General features: G+C 38.1%; 1 protein-coding gene across 1 annotated transcript in view; it reads left to right on the top strand.

Annotated features, from left to right (window-relative positions):
- Nucleotides 1-21,722, top strand: part of sppl3 (signal peptide peptidase 3) — a 182,506-nt gene that overhangs the window by 86,812 nt on the left and 73,972 nt on the right. The window contains exons 3-4 of the mRNA XM_073065430.1: nt 8,523-8,611; nt 20,877-20,996. Coding sequence (XP_072921531.1) covers nt 8,523-8,611; nt 20,877-20,996 — 209 coding nt within the window. The remainder of the gene's footprint in view (nt 1-8,522; nt 8,612-20,876; nt 20,997-21,722) is intronic.

The following is a 21,722-nucleotide window of genomic DNA, read 5'->3' as shown; positions in this document are numbered from 1 at the left end:
CCTCTTTTGCACTACCTATTTTTAATTTTTTATTGTAACTTACTGTATTTTTTAATGCTTTCACTGTACTGCTGCAATAAAACAACAAATCTCACGACACCTATCAGTGATTCTAAACTTAATTTGCATTAGTCTTCAAAATAAAGGCATTAGTCTTATGATATTGAATTGGAGGGGTTTTCTGTTCACCTGAGCAATTTGACCATTTGAAGGTTGAGGTTATTGCCTGGGCTAGGGGTTGCAAAGCGATTCCTCCAACGATCAGAAGGCAGGCAATTGACGCTCATCCTTATTCACCTCGATGTTTCAATCTCCCTCTTCACTTTAATTGGCAAACAATGGAAGCTTTATAGTCAACGAGATGGAGTTGAACACCAGCTCGCACAGTGTCCTGTAGCTTCCTTGCCTCGAGGCTTGTGCTCACTGTTTCCCAGAATCCTTTTGGCGGCGACAAAGCGCTAAATCACCCAAATTATCTCCAAACTGTAAATCGCAGGCTCTAACAGTTTTAGAAATGCATTCAAGACAAAAACAGACGCAAAATAAGTGAAATAAATAGTTTTGTGGAATATCAAGAAGACTTCAACTGAGGAAGTGTTGCCTTCAGCATTCTTTTGAGCTTAACGCACTGAAGATGGGTAATCATGTAAGGTGCTGCATTATTATTGGCTATATCTTTTTCTAAAAATGTAACTCTCATTTTTATTGTGTAGTGTGCTCCATTTGCAAACCTGATTATGTGATCAACAGTTACATGGCCAAAATAAGAAACAATGAGTAATTCAGATCAATGCAAAGCCAGCATCAGTAATTTTTTTTGGACAGAGAACCTGCAGCATCACCCATTTGTCTTGGGGTATTTCAATATGGTCTGAGCTTTTATCATTCAGCAGAAACAGTTCAGTGTGCTGCAATATCTGTCTTTCTTGGTGAGCAAATTTGTTAAAGCTTTTTAAAAAATCTTGTTATAAATAGGATATTATTTCAAGTAGTTAATGTGGTCAAGGCATGACCCACTGTCTATTGACTACTGTTCAGTAAGTTGTGTAACACCCTGGTAAAGTTTTTACTGCTATGTATTTCATGTAATGGGCTTTCTGTGGAAGTCGTGTGTTTGCTGGCAGTGTTTGGATTATCATTAAAGATAAGGGATGCTTAGGAATGTGTGTTATCCAATCAGGAGAGTGGAACTGGGAGAACGTTCTAGAGAAGGCTGGGGGAATAACTTTTGGGACTGACATCGGTATAGGTCAAGGGCTTTGGTTGGAGATTATGAGAGAACCAGCCATAGGATTCATTCCGTTGGGAATGCGTGATTTGATGGAGCCCAAGGTACAGAGCTCTACTGAGGATCGGTGAATATGGCATTTGGAAGATTTGAGCTCCAACGTATGCACATTTGACTGTTTAATTATGATGGGCCCTTTTTGTCTTTTCTTTCTGTAATAACTCTTTGGTTAAGTTAACGTTCATAGCCATACTTTCTTTATAATTGTGTGCACCATTCAACCTGTTATTTCATGCCGACCGACGATTGCCAGATTGTGAGAAAATCACACAGCATTCACACAAACTGGGGTTTGGCTGGGCGAGACACCCCAACCTCACGGATTTGGCAGAACCGAAGTTGTATACACCTAGACGTGCGAGTCCTGAGAAAGCTGAGTTTCTTGCTGTGGAGTCCAGTAGCTGGTAGCGAGGGGTTACTGAGCTATATTTCCAGAGACACCCAGTAAAAAGGGGTTTCAGTTAATCACCAGCGATTAATTCCATTATTTTACATGAAATTGAGGTGAGACTAATGAGTCGGTTTTCTTAAGAAGCTTCAAAGTTTCAAACTTCTTTTTCAAAGTTACTAGAGAGAGAAATATTGCATCCATTGTTCAAAACCTGTATGTCTTTTGAAGGCCTTTAAGCCCTCAAGCAATCCTTGCTGATTTTCCTTGGAGTCCAATTTAACCTTTGAGTGTATTCTTCTTGCTGCAAACATTAAAAGCAAGCATAAAAAACTTGTGTTTTTGTGCCTCAGGACAAACCGTATCAGTGGACGAAGAGATGAAGCCTGTCTTTCAGCTGAATGATCTAAAGTCATAGAATCAAACAGCATTGGAACAGGCCCTCTAACCCACAAGTCTGTGTCAACCATCAAGTACCCATCTTTACTAATACGACTTTATTTTCTTCATCTTCCATTCAGTGTATCCTGACACCCCAATTTTTACAACTCATCTGTACGGTAGGGGCAATTTGGTGTGGCCATTTAACCTACCAATCCACACATCTTTGGACATCTTACTTGTAACTTATTGAGCACCTGGAGAAAACCCACAAAGTTATAGTGAAAACAAACTCCACATTCATGCAATCAGGTCAGGTTTGGTTTAATTATCCCACTGTACTGTCAATTCAGAGGAATTGAATTGACCCTAGCCAGAGGAAAGATGTCAAAAGCAGAACAGGGTGCAGAAAAGATCTGCAAGAATATTACTGGGTCTGGAGGGCTTGAGTAGTAAGGAAAGACTTGATAGCCTGGGGCCATTTTCTCTGGAGCATAGGAAGCTGAGGGGTGACCTTATGGAGGTGTATAAAATTAAATCAAGTGAGGGGGAGGAGGGAGAATAGATTAGGTGAATGGTCACAGTTATGAATTGAATAGACTTTATTTCTTACATCCTTCACATATGTGAGGAGTAAACATCTTTATGTTACATCTCTGTCTAAGTGTGCTAAATGGCTTTTATGCTGCAGTGCTGTTTCCCGAATGGGAATAGATTGTGATTGGGGTGACTCAGGTCCCCAATGATCCTTCAGGCCCTTTTTACACACCTGTCTTTGTAAATGTCCTGAACCATGGAAAGTTCACAATTACAGATGCACTGAGCTGTCTGCACCACTCTCTGCAGAATCTTGCGATTAAGGAAGGTAGAGTTCCCATACCAGGCAGTGATGCAGCCAGTCAGGATGCTCTCAATTGTGCCCCTGTAGAAAATTCTTAGGATTTGAGGGCCCATACCCAACTTCCTTAACTGTCTGAGGTAAAAGAGGCACTGTTGTGCCTTTCACCGCACAGCTGGTGTGTACAGACCACATGATGTGGATGCTGAGGAACTTAAAGCTATTTACCCTCTCAACCTTAGATCCATTGATGTCAATAGGGGTTGGCCCGTCTCCATTCCTCCTGTAATCTACAACCAGCTTATTTGTTTTTGCGACATTGAGGGAAAGGTTGTTTTCTTGACCCACTATGTCAGAGAGATGATTTCTCCCTTGTAAGCCACTTCGGTACTGTTTAAGATTAGGCTAATCAATGTAGTGTTGTCGGCAAATTTAATTAGATTAGAGTTGTGGGTGGCGACACAGTCATGGGAATAAAAGAGGGGACTTAGTACACAGCCCTGAGGGGCTTCTGTATTGAGAGTCAAAGGGGTGGAGGTGAGGGAGCCCACTCTTACCACCTGCTGGCGATCTGACAGGAAGTCCAGGATCCAGCTGCACAAGGCAAGGTCAAGGCCGAGGTCTCTGAGCTTCCTGTTGAGCTTGGATGGAATTACGGTGTTGAATGCTGAACTGTAGTTCAAGAACAGCATTCTGACATAAGCATTTTCCTTCTCCAGATGTGTAAGAATGGTATGTAGAGCAGCAGCTATTACGTCGTCTGTCGATTAGTTGTGTTGGTAGGCAAATTGTAGGTGATCCAGTTTGGGTGGTAGCAAGCTACAGGTATAATCTTTGACCAGAAGGAGATAGTTAAAAACTAGAAGGCATAGATTTAAGGAAAGAGCGGAAACATTTAAAGGGAATGTCAGGATAGATGATCAAATCAGAAGCAGATTCCATAGAGCATCCTCATCCTCAAGGAGGAGAAGGAAGTAGTATAGTTTAGAAGGAAATATTTTTGGTGTTTTGAACCCAAGTACTATTAGCAGAATAATTCAAATTGGACGCAATCAAAGACTTCAAATGGAAAAGTGCATTTATATCTAAAAGTTGTGGCACGAAAGACAAATGAGGCTTTTGAGTGATCTTTAAAAAGAGGAATGAAAATTTTAATCATGGTGTTGCTTGACCAAAGTTGGTCAATGAGTACATAGCTGCTAGGCAATGTTGTGAATTTGGAGATGACAACAGTGTCTGACCAATTAGAATGAGAGAAACCAGTCTGAAAAATTGGAGGAAAGGTGATCTGAGATTGGAAAAAGTTTGGTAAAGGAAATGATGATAGGTGCTCTTTGTAGTATTATCTAGTTGATAGCTCATCTTTTGAACAGTCTAGTTTTGGTTCCATACTGGACACAAAGGAAAATGTAGGTTAGTGACTAGTGAATAGAATTCATGAACAGGATTGAAAATATACTTTTTAATCTTTCCATTGGTTAATTGCAAATAAAAAGCTCATCCAGTGTTAGATGTTGGGCAATTAAAAGACATCAAAGGAATTAAGCAACATCAAAAGGACCAAGTGAGATGGTGATGAGACTGGGCTGGATGTTATCATTGCGCCACAACCTTTTGAGATAAACTTCTTAAGCAAATTAATGTCTCTTTTGTTCAGTTGCTATTACTGTGCAACCATGTTTAGATTAGAATCGAGGCACATGGATAGATATTTGGGTGGGACTAAGCTAATTGTTTGAGACCAAATAAGTCCAATCCTGCCCAGCACAAAGACAATATAGAAATGACCATAAATGCAGGAGCAGGATTAGGCCATTCGACCCTTCAAGTCTTTACTGCCATTCCATCATGGGTGATTTATTAAACCTATCAACTTTCACTTTAAATATACCCCATGACTTGGCCTTCACAGCGTTCCATGATGTCCTTCTATTTTGAACTTATGCCCTCTGGTCTTCGACTTTCCCATTGTAGGAAACGGCCTCTCCACATCCGTTCAATATTCAATAGATATTAATGTGATTCCCTTTCCATTCTTTTAAACTCTATTGACTACCGGCTCAAAGCTGTCAAATGCTTCTCATACGTTAACCTGTTCATTCATGGGATTATTCTCGTGAACTTCCTCTGAATTTTCTGCAGTGCCAGCACATCTTTTATTAAATAAGGGGCCCAAATCTGTTAACGATACTTCAAGTGCAGTCTGATAGAAGAGGATGTTGTAGTCTACCTCGTAAGGCTTCAGACAGATGAAGAAGTACAAGATGGATTGTTATAATCTCATCAGCATAGCCTATAAATAGTATGCAGTGGAACAGGATTAAGCTTTAAGAAAGGAAGTGCAAAATTTCGGGAATTAAATTCTAGTTTATCATAGTTTCTGGAGATACAAGACACTATAGATGCTGGAGTCTAGAGCAACACTCAAAATGCTGGAGCCCCTCAGTGTTTAAGGAAGCAATTACGAAGCTGACATTTCAAGTCAAGTCCTTTCATCTGGACTGTTTCTTATGTCCAGTTCCCTACATCAATGCTGTCTGACCCTCTGAGTTCCTCCATCATTTTGTGTGTTACCCTAGTAGTTTGTCCCTGATTGATTTTTGATGACAGTTGAGCATTATTTGTACTAATTTAGGGTTAATAATGATATTTAGTAGCAGAAACCCTCTTGGATATGTCCTGTTGTTAACTGGACAGGAATTCATTAATGCTTGTGGAATTAGTGAAAGGTTAGTGTATTTCCAATTGTAATGGCTTGAGAGAAACTAATTACCAGTAAATGAGAGGCTCGTACTGACAGAGAAGATCTTATTTTCAGTCCCTGCATGTAAAAGGACGAATGATGCAAAATTGACTTGAAAGCCAGTTTCAGCAGCAACCTGAGCAGAAAAAACTTCGCAGGAAACTCCAGCCTGTTTGTAAATTTCTGTATTTCTATTTTAGTTTCCTATTAAAAGTTTGCTTCACGAGAGTTACAACAAAGTAAACATTTTCTTATGTTATGGGTTGGCATATCTACTTACAAAGATATAGCTAATTTTTCTTTTAATGTTACTGTAATTTGTTAACAGTTCAAGCCTGATGAAACCATATATCTGTCATTTTCATATATTATCATTGGGCCTTGCTGCACTTATATTTCCTTATTATCTATAAATACAATCAAGCTCTGTTAATCATCCCTTGAAGCTGAGTGGTGCTGGACTGTTATATCTTCTTTAGTGTTGGATGCTATTCCCTTTAATATTCCAACATTCTTTTGATTCTCCTTTTTAGAGGTTATGCAGTGCAGTAATAATATAAATTTACTACCGAACATAGTAGATTTCAAGGGAACTTGGAAACCAAAACCAGAAAAGTCTCAACAGAGCATAGGAACTGAGGCCCTGGTGTCATAGGTGATGAGGCATTTGCAAAACCACCAGGAATTCCAAACAATTGGCAAGTGGATTATCGGCGGTCTACTGGGAATAATTTTTTTGGTCTCACTGCTGAATTTCGCTCAACCGTACTGGAGGCTGGATGCTTCTGATACTTAGACTGTTGAAGTAAATAAAGCAGAGGAAGTGATGGCAATTCTGATAGCATCATCCTGGCCTTAAGTTTATATTTGTTCTTTATTTCCTTAATTAGGGATTTATTTTCTAACAATACTGATATCTTTGGTCCACATTGAGTGAGCTTGATAGTGTGTGGCCTTTTGAGAGAGTAAGGATTGTTTAGGTTTCATTTTGTTTTTTAAATAAGGAAAACATTCTTCACAGTACCACACAATTTGATAGCTCATGTTAATTTCACTGCTGGAATAAAGATACAACCTATGTAACCCTGATCCATTGGCTTCCAAGATTACAGGTACCAGGCTTGGATCTAACTCCCGCTATCCAGTAAACTTACAGTTTCTTATAAATATTGCATTAAAAGTAATTACTTTGCAGGGAAGTACTTAGGTCCAATCTAATGAAGTGATAGCCTGTTCCAAAATGAGTTTATTTCTCCAATTCTCTTGCCTTCTCTATATCCCTGACTTTGCCTTTTGCACTTGACCTTTCATTGAAGTTCAGAATTGACAGATGTATGAGATATTTAACAATTATTTTATACACTCAATGCTGTTTCTCTCTTCCATTTTGCATCCTTTCATGTTTTCTTTTCCCATTTTCTGTTCTCCTCCTTTTCACTTGCCCTGTTGTCTCTGATTTTACCCTAAAGTTTATTTTTTTCTCCTCTGTTGTGGTTTTAACATTGTGTAAATTATCGTATTCTATGTATTTTAGCATTTGTATAAATTTCTTCTACATAAAATATCTTTTAAGCAACAGAAGACTAATAATCTGGCTCGTGGGTGTATTATTAATTTTATTGATTTATTTAGAGATAGCGTGCAGGATCGGCACTTTGGCCCAATGGGCTGTGCCACCCAGCATCCCATCTATTTAACCCTAGCCTAATCACAGGACAATTTACAATGACTAATTAACTGACTAACTGGTACATCTTTGAACTGTGGAGGGAAACCAGAGCACCTATGGAAGCCCACGCTGTCACGAAGAAAATGTACAAACTCCTTAGAGACAGCGTTGGAATTGAACTCCAAACTCTGATGCCCCAAGATGTAATAGCATTGTGTAATCACTATGCTACTGTGGCACCCTATATTTACATTATCTTGAACCTCTCCCATGAGCCCTATCAATTCCTTGGCTGTTGATTGTGTTTCACATCTAGATTTTCTTATGTGTTTTGTAGAACACAGGAATGGGAAACAACAAGTGGCAAATTTCAATCATCTACAATATAGAGTCAGAATATATTCAAGAATTTTATCGTTTTCCTTTGGGGTACTAGTCCTCTCTCAAGCATAAAGCTTGGCCCAGTAGGAATCTGACCTTGTGTTTGGGTCAAAAAATGCAAAGTCCACACTCAAAGTATTTGATGACAGTCACCCTATGCTTGGAATCTAGCTTCTTGAGTATTTAGGGATCTGGCAAAATATTTTAATTGGTATTGGTTTATTATTGCCACATATACCAAGATACGATGTAAAGCTTGTCTTGCATACTGTTTCCACAGTACACTGAGCTAGAGTAAGGTAAAGCAATAACCATGTAGAATCACGGGTACAAACTACTGAAGAAGTGTAGTGGAGGTAAACCATAAAGTCCAAGATCATAACAAGGTTGATTGTAATATCAAGAGTCGAACTCATTGAGTCTGATAATAGTGGGATAGAAGCTTTAATTGAACCTCGTGGTGCGTGCTTTCAAGCTTTTGTATCTTGCCAATGGAGAGGGGAGAAAAGAAATAAAGAGCAGAAGTTCCAAGGACAGTAGCAAGATCTCAGTGTATACATGTTAAAAATTATCGTAACATTCTGCATCATTACAATAGTTTGGACTGTGTTCCAGTAAAGGAAATAATCACAACACACGTCAAACTTGTGAAGCTCCTGGTCATGGGAGTAAAGTCCCTTTTCAGAAGGTATTAATTCTAAAGTGAAAATGAAAGATGAAAATTTACTTTTCTTTCACAAATGTTACACGATTTTATGCTTTTACATCATGGTTTTCATCTGCCTGCAACTCTGTGATATTGACAAAGCTTCCATCTTCCATCCTCTCACACAGGTCTCTGAATATGGACTTCGAGAACCAGGATAAGGAAAAAGATGGAAGTACTTCAGCTGCCAATTTCAATGCAAACAATACCAACAATAGTAAGTAGAATGTTGCTGGTCTATTTCCCATTAAGTTGTGACTTGAGTGCAGCGTGTATGGAGAAAATTCACCAGGACTGGCGATCTTTGACATTATTATTGTTTCCTTGGAACAAAGAAGGCATAGGGATGACCTGATGGAACTTGGTAGAGCAGATGTTCTTTCCCTATGGTGAGAGTATCAAAAACAAGGAGGCATAGTTTAAGGTGAGAGTAAGGAATTTTATAAAGGATTTGAATGATAAATTATAATATAATAATGATAATAATAATAATATTAACCAGAGTGGTTAATATTTGGAATGCACTATCAGAAGACTTAGTAGAATCAGTTTATCTTTACTAGGTGTAAAGGGTATTTAGACAGGCATTTAAGTAGGCAAAGCATAGAAGGATATATTCCTATTGCAAATAGGTGTAGTGTAGATGAACAAAAATAGGTCAGCATGGATGTAGTGGGCCACAGCTTTAATTTCTGTGTTGTACAACTTTAACTCTGTGACACAGTGATTCTATTTTAAAATTTAAGGATTTGTGTATTGATACATTCATTTCAATGAAGTTCTTTGGTTAATGAAAAACGTCAAAGATCCAAAAACCAGAGTTTGATCCTGAACTTGGATGCTGGCTATGTGAAGTTTGCATGTGACTAAATGAGGTTCCTCTGAGTGTTCTATTTTTGCTTCACATGCTTAAGGTAAAGTGGCTCATGAGCGATACTGCTACAGTAAATTCTCCCTAACAAAGGTAGGTAGGGGACGTGAGAAGTTGATTGTAGATGGGTACTTTATGGTCAGCACAGATATGATGGGCTGAAAGATTTTTTCTTACTGTATAATTCAACACAGTTTCCGTTGTTGCTCATAAAGCAATGGTGTGATTGTACGATGGAACAAGTGAATGTAAGGCTGAAGTAAATCTGCATTTCTCAAATTAACTGAAAAGTGACCAAATTATCATATTTGCTAGAAATTTTCTAGGTATTTGAATAACTAAAAGTTAACGTGTCAGTCAGTAGAGTGTTTTTTCTTAAAAGGAGAGGTTAGTGCCAGCAGCACAGTAAAAATGATCATCTGTTGGAATTGGTGACTAACTCATTCTGTGCTACTAATATGTATAAGAACTGGCACAGTGTAAAATAGTGTGTGGGCTGGCTCTAATATCCAGTGTAACGATGGCAGTCTATCATTAAAATGAAAAATATTGGAAATGTTGGAAGTTAACCCAAAACATTTGATGCATTTGATTAAGAGTTCAATATCTTTGGAAAGTTTATTACTTAAGATCATTAGGTAGTTAGTGCTAATCCTCTTTATTTTATTGAACTTCATTAATTTTAATTATACATTTTATTATCTGTTGAAAATGATAGAGAAAAAAGAGAATATGAACCATAAAATTTGAGATGTAGTTAAAGGTTGCCATTTTATCCATGCTAGTCTGTAACAATCCAACCTAAATTATTCTCCATTCGTTATTTTATAAGTGGCTTAAGATTGTATTTGTTACCTTTAATTAAGCACTGGTTTAGACTGAGAAATAGCTGATCCCACAGGTAGCTCTTGTGAAAACATTCTAGCTGTAGGCAGGTTGGCAGAAATCAAGTTTACATTGGCTGTTGGAACATTTTTAAATACAGTTCAATGGAAGGTTATGTATGGGGCCTAGGATGTTGTCTGAATTCTGCTTTTAAAAAAATAGTATTCTTGCCTCTGCTTCTTTTCCCTCATAACCAAAGTGAGAGGTTTTATGTATGATTATCACTTTGCCCCGTGAAAAGTTCCAACATTTTGAGCAATAGTATCATCAATGTGCTTCCTTCATAACCTTTAACGGTCAAACGAAAGGGTCTAAAATGCTGTTACCTTTATTTCCATCTATTGCTAAATTGGTCCTGATTTATAACCTTGACTATTTTACCCATGTGATTGAATACATTAGCCCTTTAAAAGCTAGTGTTTGTGTTGAATTAGAAGTGCAGTGTCTGAGACTGTCACTATTTCATTCCTTATATAAGACCTTGAAATTCATGAACACTTTATTTTCTATTATCGTTTTTCTGATTTTACATTTTAATTGCCAATTGGGGAGCTTTTAATAAATAAATCCGAGCAAGTGAATTTTTTTTTCAAATTATTAATCAAGTAGTTTGAAAAAAGCTACCTCTAGATTTAAAAAAAGTGCTGAATAAGAGCTTTTTGTTTTTCTTTGTTATATCCTTTTATAGCACATCAGTAGTAAATCATACTATGCAAATTGTATTTAAAAAAATCAAATCTTCAAATATCTCCTACCATTTTTGCTAAAGATGTAAATTCCCTCATTGAACAAGCTTCAGTAAGAGTTTAACATACAGTGGATTCCAGTTAATTGGGGCACATCAGGACCAGTACATTTTGGCCAATTAAGCAGTTGCTCATATTAGTCAAAGTTTCATGGAAATGGTTAAAAACAAAAAAGACAAACTACTGTTTAGCTGAGTAACAAAATATGTAATTAAATGAAACACAGAAATTAGAACACTACCAATGCTGCTACAGTGCTATTAAAATTGGTATTATTTACTAATAGTTATTGATGGAGTACACTGCCATGTATGGGATCCAGGGAGGGGTATCACCTCTGATGAAGTGGCTTGCAGTGTCCATTTTGGGCTAGGTCACTCATCTTTGGTCCCCACCAGACACTCAGCTCTCAACTGTGGCTCTAAATGGCTGTTTGCAAGAGACAGCGTTCACACCCCAGTGCACCACTTTGGCAGATGAGCTGAACTATGTGAAGGTAGTTGGTGGGCCTCATATCCCAGTGAATAGGGACATGCCTGTGAAGTAAGCTCTGGTGAACTGGGTGACTGAGATCAACAGTAAGATCCAACATCAAGAAGGTGGTTCTGCAATGCTTCTGGAGAGTGAATGTGCTTGCTAAGACACAGAAGTAGTCACGGTTATCCACAGCAACCGAGGAAGGCCCCAGTTGTGACAACTATTCGTACCACTGAACCCAAACTTCTGAAGTCAAGAGAGTGGGACTGTCCCAATGCAGTGGCTTTTCCACTCTAAAAACACTCCCACACAGGTCTCACTGTCATCGTTGAATGTGAAGGTCTACCAACAGGCTACTGTGTTCTTTTGATTGACTATTAATGAACAAAATTAACACAGGCACAAAGTTGCAGATAGTGGACTGCCTTCATACAATGCTTTTGATGATTGCATCCTCCAAATCTTCATTTTCATAGTAACATTCAAGATACTTGTCAATACCTTCAAATTCTTCATAATTTCTAACTTGAAGTAGTGAAATTGTTTCTTGCATCTCCAAATCTGAATACTTCAGACCACAGTGGGCAAAGCAATTCTAAATTGTCTTACTGCTTATTTCTCGCCAACTATCAGTGGCAAAAAGCAGTGTTTTTTGAACACAAAGACATGCAACTAATGCTATTTAAAAACTATTTGCTCTAAGCATGGTCCACTGTCTAACCATCACATAAGTTCATGTGTCTGACATTAGTTAGAAACTGTTCAGCAGCAGTCTCCTGTCCCAATTAAGTGGCATAGCATCCCAAATATACCAAGGGAATCCTGGCTATATTCGATTAATTTTATTCTTTAAGAGTTGTCCCAGTGGCTGCCCTGATTAACCAAGGGAATTGATTGGAATCCCCTGTATAATTGGAGCAAGCTTGCTAATTTGCTTCCCAGATAAAAGCTGTTTGAGCCAAATTATCATAAAATATAAAAGGGTCAGGTCATTCTGCCCAATGACACTGCTCCACCATTCAGTCATGGTTGATTTTCTTTTCAACCCCATCCTCTCGCCTTCCAGTAACCCTTAACCCACTTACAAATCAAGAACCTATCAATCTCTACATTTAATAACCCTTTCAGTTGACCTCCACAGCTCTCTGTAACAATAAATTCCACAGAATGACCCATATTATTGTTTATGTCGTACACAAGTTCCTTCAGCTCCTGATCATCTATTTGTAAATCTTTCTGTTGTTTTCTCTCTTATTTGTTGCTTCCCTTCCAATTAATCTGTGCACACACCTTAACGACTTTTTGGTAGCAAGTTCCACATTCTGACCATTTTTTAAAGAAAGCTTTTGAGTTCAACAGTAAATGAAAATTTAATATGTAGAAACCTAAGGTTAAAAAAAGAACTGGCAACACTGAAACTGCTCAAAAGTTCAGGTAGCATTTGTGGAAAGAAAAACGTAAGTGGAGACTTGAGGTCAGTGACCTCATAGTGTCTTTTACCTAATTAATGCTCTCTGACCTGAAATGAGAAGTATTTTTTTTCTTTCTACAGATGCCTCAATTCTAAATTCAACACTGGTGCTAATTTTTTTTGTAATTCATTTTATAATCTGTAATCTTGCTCATTTGGCTTGTCATTTTGCTGTCATGCTGTATATTTATTTTAAGTAGCTTTCTTCTTCCTGTGAATCATTGCTGTCTCTATCTCTATGAATTGCAGCAGGGGGGAGATTAGAAGGGGATTATACAGAGTAGCAATTACCAGTGTACTTTCACTATTAATATGCTATTCAGTTTTGGTGGGCCCAATTTAGTGGGAGCTGTAAGAGTCTGTAAAGTGCATAGTGCCTCAAAATCAATTCTAAACTCAGTTACCCAGTTGGCCGAATAGCTGCATCTAAATAATAAAGAAAAGTGAAATTATGGGACAGTTGTAAGATTGGCCAATGTATGTTGGACTGAATTGTTTTCATGGGGATTAATGTTTTGGCATTATGCAAGGTTAGAACTGGAATGGGTGTCATGAGATTTCCTGGAATATCACGGTCTCACGGAACAGATTGCTGGCTAGTAATAAACATCGATTTTGTTTCTTGCTGTCTGTCTTTCTCCTTTCTCTGAGAAGAGGTATTAAACTTCAGGTTTCAAATCTGGAATTTCATCAGAGTTGAAGGAATTTATGAGGTTTGCAACCAGTATCTCACCATCAGCTCCAAAAAACATCAAATTTTAATCCCATTAATTTGCTTGGTACTTAAGCGATAGTGTATATATTCCCCTTTTCCCCCTTGACTTTGAATTTTTCTATTAATGAAATGATTTTAGTGTTTCATTGTTAAAACAAATAAAAAGTATGTGTTCAAAATTTTTGCTACTTCCTAATTCTACCACTGCTGATGCCTTACTCTCTTCCTTTAGTTGTTATATTTCTTCAGTTTTCTCTCAATCTGCTTTCTTATTCATTTTTTAGTTTTCCTTCTGTTATAATGTTCTTTAATGGTAAAGCTAGTGGTATTGTCTACATATTAGATTTTTAATTTTAGTAATATACTTGATGTAAGTGCATTGTCAAAGACAAAATGTGCAGTAGTTGTCTGATCTTTATTGCACTAAGCTAATGATTGCTTGATGATGTCTGTGCATTTTGCTTTCCATTAAACAAAGTATGCTTTAAAATGGAGTGTTACGTTGGAAGGAAGGGTAGATTGATCTTGGAGTAGGTTAAGAGGGTGGCACTGTTGTGTATTTACTATTTCAGTATTATTTGAGTAATATTGTAAATATTGTGTTTGATTAAGCATGCCCTGTTTAAATAATTCATTACTAGTTCTATATAATAGCACATGAATGTCATATGTCACCATGCCGCCATGACATAATGTACATGCTGTACTTAAAGTAAAAATGAAGTTAGACTCACATTTCTGGCACTCTTATTTTCCTTTCAATTAGTTCTTGTGTTTTGGACTTGCAAATCATAGCAGTGGTGACGAGTAAATTTTAAAATGAACCTGAGACAACTACCTAGCTGTTGAAGCATAAAGAGACACTTGAGTTTAAAAAGGCCGCAGCATGCTTTCTTCGAAAGAGGAGAAGACATTAAGGTTTTTAAAAAGGCAGAAACAGACAATATTCACGGGTTCAGAAACAGTGAGTATTAGGTGATAATAATAAATAAAAAGTAGAATTGGCTGGCTACATCAGAAAGATAGAAGTGTTTGATTGCACAAGAAATAACTGGAAAATGTATACTGAGGGAATTGAGCAGTATTTTGAAGCAAATGAAATAGCTAATGAGAAGTGAGTACCAGTTTTGCAAAGTGTATTAGGTAGGAAAGCATACAGTTTGCTTCGAAGTTTGACTGCTCCAACCAAACCAGCCGAAATGAGCTTTGCTAATATCATGAAAGTAATGCAGGAACATATAGAACCAAAACCATTGTTGATTGCAGAATGCTTTAAGCTTCATAAGGGGAATTAAAAGGAAGGGAAGTCCATTTCATCTTACGTGGCTAAATTGAAGATGTTGGCTGAGCATTGCCAGTTCAGTAATGGGCTTAATGATGCACTGAGAGATCATTCAGTTTGTGGAACCTTACAAGAAAGCATTCAGAAATGCCTCCTAACTGAAGCACAGCTTACATTCAAACAACAGTTGAAATTGCTGTATCAATGGAAACAGCAGCCAGAGACACAATTGAGTTACAGTCAGAAATTAAAGTGAGTGTAGACAAAATTGCAATTTCTAAACAGAAACCAGCCTGGTCAAAAAAAAATTGTGCTACCTTTGTGGCAGGGGCTCACGTACAGCAGACCTATGCAGGTTTTAAAGGAGAAACTTACAGAAAATGCAAAAAGTAGCACATGCATAAAGAGCATGTTGAGCAGACAGACATCAATGGACTGCACAGGGAGGAGATAAAGATAAAATCTCAGGTTACCATTTCACTAATCTGTACACTGTTGATGGAAAAATCTGATATTGATGAGAGTGATGCAGGACTGTGTAGCCTTGCAATCTACCAAATGAAAACTAACAATAGACAAGTAATATGGTCTACACCAGAATGAATGTCAGATTAAATAAAGTGGAATTGGAGAAAGGCTCAGCTATTTCACTCATTCCACAAAATGAGTTTGAATAACATTTTGAAGAAACTGAGCTGAAGCCTGCAGATATCCAACTAAGAAGTTATACTGGAGAAAACATAACTTGTTGGAATGACATTTGATATACTGCCAGAACAAGCAACAAACCACATTGGGCTTGCATCTGGTAAAAACAGGAGGGCCAGCATTGTGGGGAGGTGATTGGCTGTCACAGCTACAGCTTGATTGGAGATCCATCCACCATTTGTATGCCATATCCCCTGCAAAAGAGTCAATTGATAGCAAATTAAGAAATGTACTGGATGATGCCACAGTGTTCAAGCGTGGCATTGGAAAACTAAAGCATATCAAGAAGAAAATAGTGTTAATAAACCATGCCAAAAACAAAGCCAGTCTGGTTCCTTATACCATTGGTAATAAAGTAGTCAGTGAGCCAGATCACATGGAAGCTGAATGAATTCTTTCCGAGGTTGAATGGAGCCCATGGGCAATGCCAGTAGTCCCGGTAGCCAAGCTGAGTGGATCCGTGGTGATTTTTAAGGTCGCCATCAACCCAATACTGAAAGTAGGTCAATAACCCCTGCCCAGGATGGAGTATATCTTTGCAAACCATTCAGTATGAAAACACTTTAAACAAAGTGGACTTAGCTATAGGACTATAATAGGCTTAGTTTTGGAGTTACATCTTCACCTGCACTCTGACAGAAAGCTGTGGACCAGGTGCTGCAAAGCTGGCCAGGCATTCAGTGTTACCTGGATGTCATCATTGTTACTGGTTAGGGTGACAAAGAAGATCTCCAAAATTTCAAGACAATGTTAAAAAAGATTTGAAGATTATGGACTCAGAGCAAGATGCAGCAAGTGTGAATTCTTTAAACCAAGCATCACTTACTGTGGTCACTTCTTTGATGCCCAAGGACTAAACACGAGTGCTGAGAAAATACAGTCAGTGCTGGATGCCCCAAGGCCAAAGGACGTGCCACATTTTTTTTTTTACAAATTCTAGAAAGTCTCTGCCAAACTTGGTTTTTGTACTCCATCCCTTGAACTCATTACCACAGATCAGGAAGAAATGGCCATGGGCAAGGCAGTATGAGATTGCTTTCCTCAAGGTAAAGGAAAGGGTGATGTCAAGCACTGTACTCACACATTATGACCCAAATCATTTAGTGAACCTTGCCATGCATTGTTTGGGATGCCAGGATGTACAGCAGAAAAGGTGTCCAGAACTGTCAGAACCTCTTCCCTGCAGTCCCAGAGTCAACTCCTACAAGCACTACGGAGGAGACCCCAGAACCTGAAATTGTTTCAACAACCACGAGTCTCACCTGCCAAGCAGAGTCATCCTTCTTGTCAGGAAAGATGTTATTCCACAAGACAAAGAAAGCCTCCATATCCTGAGACTAAAGCTTTAGTCCTTGATGAAATGTTTAAAATTGACTATGCTGTAGATGTGTATATATTAGTTGTATTGTATAGTATACTGAATGTGTGGGTGGGTGTGTGTATATAAATTTTTTTCTCTCACTCCTAATGGGCATTTGTATATGTATTTTTCCCTCAAATCACAGGCCCTTTACCAGAGGCCTGGGAGCTTGAGGGTTCGGCACAGGCATGCTGTTCCTAGTAGTGTGCTCTTCTGGACAGAGATCATAGTTGTTGTTCCCGGGGTTTGTTGGAGCCAATCTCCCAGTCCACGTGTCACAGCTCCAAGTACTGTCTCCACTGGGATTACAGTGTATTTAACCTTCCACATCCTTTCTATCTGCTCTTTCAAGCTCTGGTATTTCTCCAGCTTCTCATATTCTTTCTTCCCGATGTTACTGTCATTTGGGATTGCCACATCTATTACTATTCTTCCGTGAATGTGGACAACTGTCTTCATTGTTACCAAAGACCCCACATGCACTTGATGTATCGTCTTTCATGTGGGCTGCTGTTAAAGTAACATTCCATTAATTCCACATTGTCCAGTCTCGTCATTCATGGTTTATTCCAGTGGCCAATTTCTCGCCATATTGTCCCAGTTCCCCAACGATCTTTAATATGGTTTCAGATATTATGGTCTCCACAGATCCCTGATCTCAACATCATCGAGGCTTTCTGGGATTACCTGGAGAGACAGAAGCTAGTGAGACAGCCGAAATCTGAAGTACCGTAGATGTCGGATTATAAGCCGCTACTTTTTTCCCACATTTTGAACAGCTTTGAACACTGCGGCCTTTACTACGGTGCGGCTAATGCATGATTTTTTTTCATGCCGCCAAAAACATTTTGCCTCGTAACAGTAGACCAATAAAATTGATGAGTAGTTCACAGAGGTCCAATGAAATTGTACGATAAATCAAGCGCACTTTCACAATTAAATTATTGTAAATCAGTCATTTGTACTCACCCTCATCAACATGGAAAACACTCGAAGAAAAGCATTGTGCTGCCTTTATGGCAGTTATTTAGTTTATAATATTTTCGCTTAGTAATTCATTTGTTAGTAATTTCTAGTTAAAGTTAGAAGTGTTTTAACTATATTTGTTTTCTGTACTACATCGCGGGATGCTATGACGTCACACCCGGTTTCGCCGCGTCTTGTGAGAAATACTGGTTTGCGATAAACGGGAAGGTGGGGGGCGAGCGGCATTAGATCTGAGCGAACGCTGCTTTTAAGTTAAAGGCGATCAATAACTTTTCCTGGTAGGCTGCAGTATATATATTTTTTACCAGTCGTTAGGAGATATTGGAATGTTGTTCAGTAAAAAAGTATACGCAACGTATATTTAAAAGTAGCCGCGTTACAGGCACGGTTCGAAAAAAAGCATTTGCAATATGTATTTGTTTATGTTACCATATGGATTTAATTAAAAGTTAAAAAATCCTCACGTGTAATATCTTTCTGTGTAAATATCTCATATTACAACGTGGGACACCTGCGGCCGAAAATCCGGTGCGGCCTAAAATCCGGCACGGCCTAAAATCCGGTGCGGCTTGTACAAGTACAAAATTGATTTTCTTTCTAAAATTAGAGCCAGCGGCTTTTAATCAGGTGCGCTCTGTAGTGCGAAATCTACGGTAAGCTCTCTGGAGATGCTCAGAACAACCTACCAGCTGCTTTTTTTCAAAAACTGCATGACTGTACCAAAGAGAATTGATGCAGTTTTAAAGGCAAAGGGTGGTCACACCAAATATTGATTTGATTTAGTTTTTTTTTTACAGAATGTTTTTACATGAGCCCAAGCTTTATCTGTCTCTCTCACACACACACACACACACACACACACACACACACACACACACACACACACACACACACACACAGTGCACATGTAAAAAAAATTTTGTAAAGTAAGCCTGCTTCTAAACATATGCGTGTGTGTTTATGTATGGATGAAAAGAGAGCAATATATTACATATTTGAGTTGAGATGCATTCTGCATTGAGTTGGAGTTTATAGCTAAGCAGGGAGGAGTGTTGTGCATTGAATATTTCAGTAATATTTGTATTGTAAATATGTTTAATAAAACATTATTTAAATGATTCATTTCGTGTTTTATGTAACAGTACATGAATGCCATGTCATCACGCCATAGGTAGATGGCTCACTAAAGTAAAATTGAAGTGAGACTCGCGTCTTCCTAATTTCCTTGTTTTCCTTTCAATTAGATTTTGTGTTTTGGAATTACAAAAACATATGTCACATCATTGTGGATCAAACGGGTGTACTGTTCTATAATGTTCTATGTAAAACCTGAAAGATATGGTGTGAGCCACAGATATATTATACAAATTGGGGGAACCAGCTGGATGGACAGTTTCTCAAATTATCATGACTAATAGTTCAGAAATGTGCTCTTTTGTGAAAAGTGCAAATGAAAGCCCTGAATTAGAAATGCATATGAATAATGGAACACAAACAGAATTGAATGAATTGAATTCAATATTACCCAATGTGTAGGACATTCACTTCAGACTTGGAAAAAGATAGGCCAAATAAATTGCTGAACAGTCAGAATTATTGGGGGTCTAAGGAGACCTGAAGTTGGTGTATGCCATGAAATATTCTGTGTTGATACAGCAAGTTACTGCAACACACGAAAATGCTGGAGGAGCTCAGCAAGCCGGGTAGCATCTATGGTTGCCCCTGCATTTTGTGTGTGTTGCTTAGATTTCCAGCATTTGCCGATCAAGTAGTTATTGCTTGTCTTAATGCCTTTAAGGATAGTGCTCTTGTTACAATAGAAGGATAATAGGTTTACTGCAGGTGTATAAAGTTACCTGTTGAACAACAAATAGAATGCAGTCAAAATATCATTCTCTTGAATGATACTTTGATTCCAGGGCTTCTTTTAGTAGAAAAAGCATTGGTTTCTCTGAATTCAGAAGATTTCAAAATTAAAAGATCAATATTTGCAAGATGTCAAGGGAAACTAAAAGGGTGGAAATTATTTCCATCGGTTTGGTAATTTAGGACAGTGTCTCAAAATTTAGAGCCAGCTTTTAAGCTGTAAACTTAAGAACAGTAGAAATTTGGAACTGTCTTCTGTAACTGCAATTGATGTTTGTTAAATAGTTAATGTTAAACATAAGAAAGATAATTTTTATTGATATCTAGGGATATAGGTAACTGATAGGTTTATGGTCATAGATGGAGGATCTCTCTGAATGGCTGAGCAGACCTGAGCTAAGTAGAAGGGGTGATTGATAATTTCGTGGCCTAAGGTAGAAGGAGTCAATTTTAGAAAACCTAGCACATTTATTTTTCAACATAGTCCCCTCCTGTGTTTACACACTTAGTCCAGCGGTCGTAGAGCATACAGATCTTGGACCTCCAGAAAGTGTACACAAATGGGTGATTGATAAGTTCGTGACCTAAGGTAGAAGGAGATGAGTTATACAGCTCTCATTACATGCACATGCAGGTCAACTCTTTGAGTGAAAATGCAGAAAGCTTGAAGTTAATAACTCATCAGGGGTGATTGGTAAGTTTGTGGCCTAAGGTAGAAGGAGATGAGTTATTAACTTCAAAGTTTCTGCAGAATCATCTCCCTCTACCTTAGGCCACGAACTTATCAATCACCCATCTGTGGACACTTTCTGGAGCTCCAAGATCCGGATGCTCCACAACCGCTGGTCTAAGTGTGTAAACGTAGGAGGGTACTCTGTTGAAAAATAAATGTGCTAGGTTTTCTAAAATTGAGTCCTTCTACCTTAGACCACGAGCATATCAATCACCCCTCGTAATTGGTTTGTATGCCTAGAAATCCATCTGCATTGACCAAGCTTTTATATGAATGTACAGTTTGGTAGAGTCTTAATCTATTACCAGTTGTAAATTGTGAAAACACTTAGCAAAATAGTTTTGTTGCATTGCACTCACTGTATGTTTTTTTGTATTTTAGGTATCCAGACCATTGACTCTACACAGGCTCTTTTTCTTCCTGTTGGGGCATCAGTCTCTCTGTTGGTGATGTTTTTCTTCTTTGATTCTGTTCAGGTGGTGTTTACAATATGCACTGCAGGTATGTTTGAAGAACATTATTTTCCTTTTTAATATATTTGCACTACAGCATTATAAGTGATACAAAATATGGTACATGAATATTCTTAAAATTCTTAATCTTACTAAAGAAAATGTGTGGATAAAAGTGCTACCAAAATATTAAAAGATTTTGATGTGAACTGGTGTTTGTAAGTTACTCAATGACTTTTAGTCTGTGGTAGTTAGAGCAGTTCCAAATTGCATGATGAATTTTGAAGAGTGCAGCTGAGTTGTGAACAAAAACAAAAACTGTAGAAATGTAGTACTTATATCTTACTAATTAAGTAATGATCCGTGGCATTTCATTTCCTGGGATGTGATTGATTTGCTGTGTAGGTTCTTGTTACGTCACCCTGTTGGCTCTAGTCTAAGGGTGTTGGAGAAGCAACGTTAAAAACAAGTCCACCTTCAGTGCTGTACGCCAGCAGCAACAGAAAAAACAGACAGAGAGAGGCCGTCCTATTTACATTGTATTTATAGCAACCAAATCCAATGGAGTAATACAGAAGCGGAAATCCACAATCCGAAAACACAAGTTTGTAAATACGAAAACCAGTGCAACTCTTTAACGATCAATTCTCCCCAATGGCTCTCTCTCCCTCTTCTTGGATGCTGGCTTTTTATAATTGCGCTCTGAAAATCCCGATTGGAGCAGTCCTGACAAAGGGGCAGGTCCAGCAGAGCTCTAAATGGAGATTGAGAGGAA

This window comes from Hemitrygon akajei, chromosome 14 (assembly GCF_048418815.1).
Source record: "Hemitrygon akajei chromosome 14, sHemAka1.3, whole genome shotgun sequence".
Classification (NCBI taxonomy): Eukaryota; Metazoa; Chordata; class Chondrichthyes; order Myliobatiformes; family Dasyatidae; genus Hemitrygon; species Hemitrygon akajei.
This window is presented reverse-complemented; position numbering and strand designations above follow the sequence as displayed.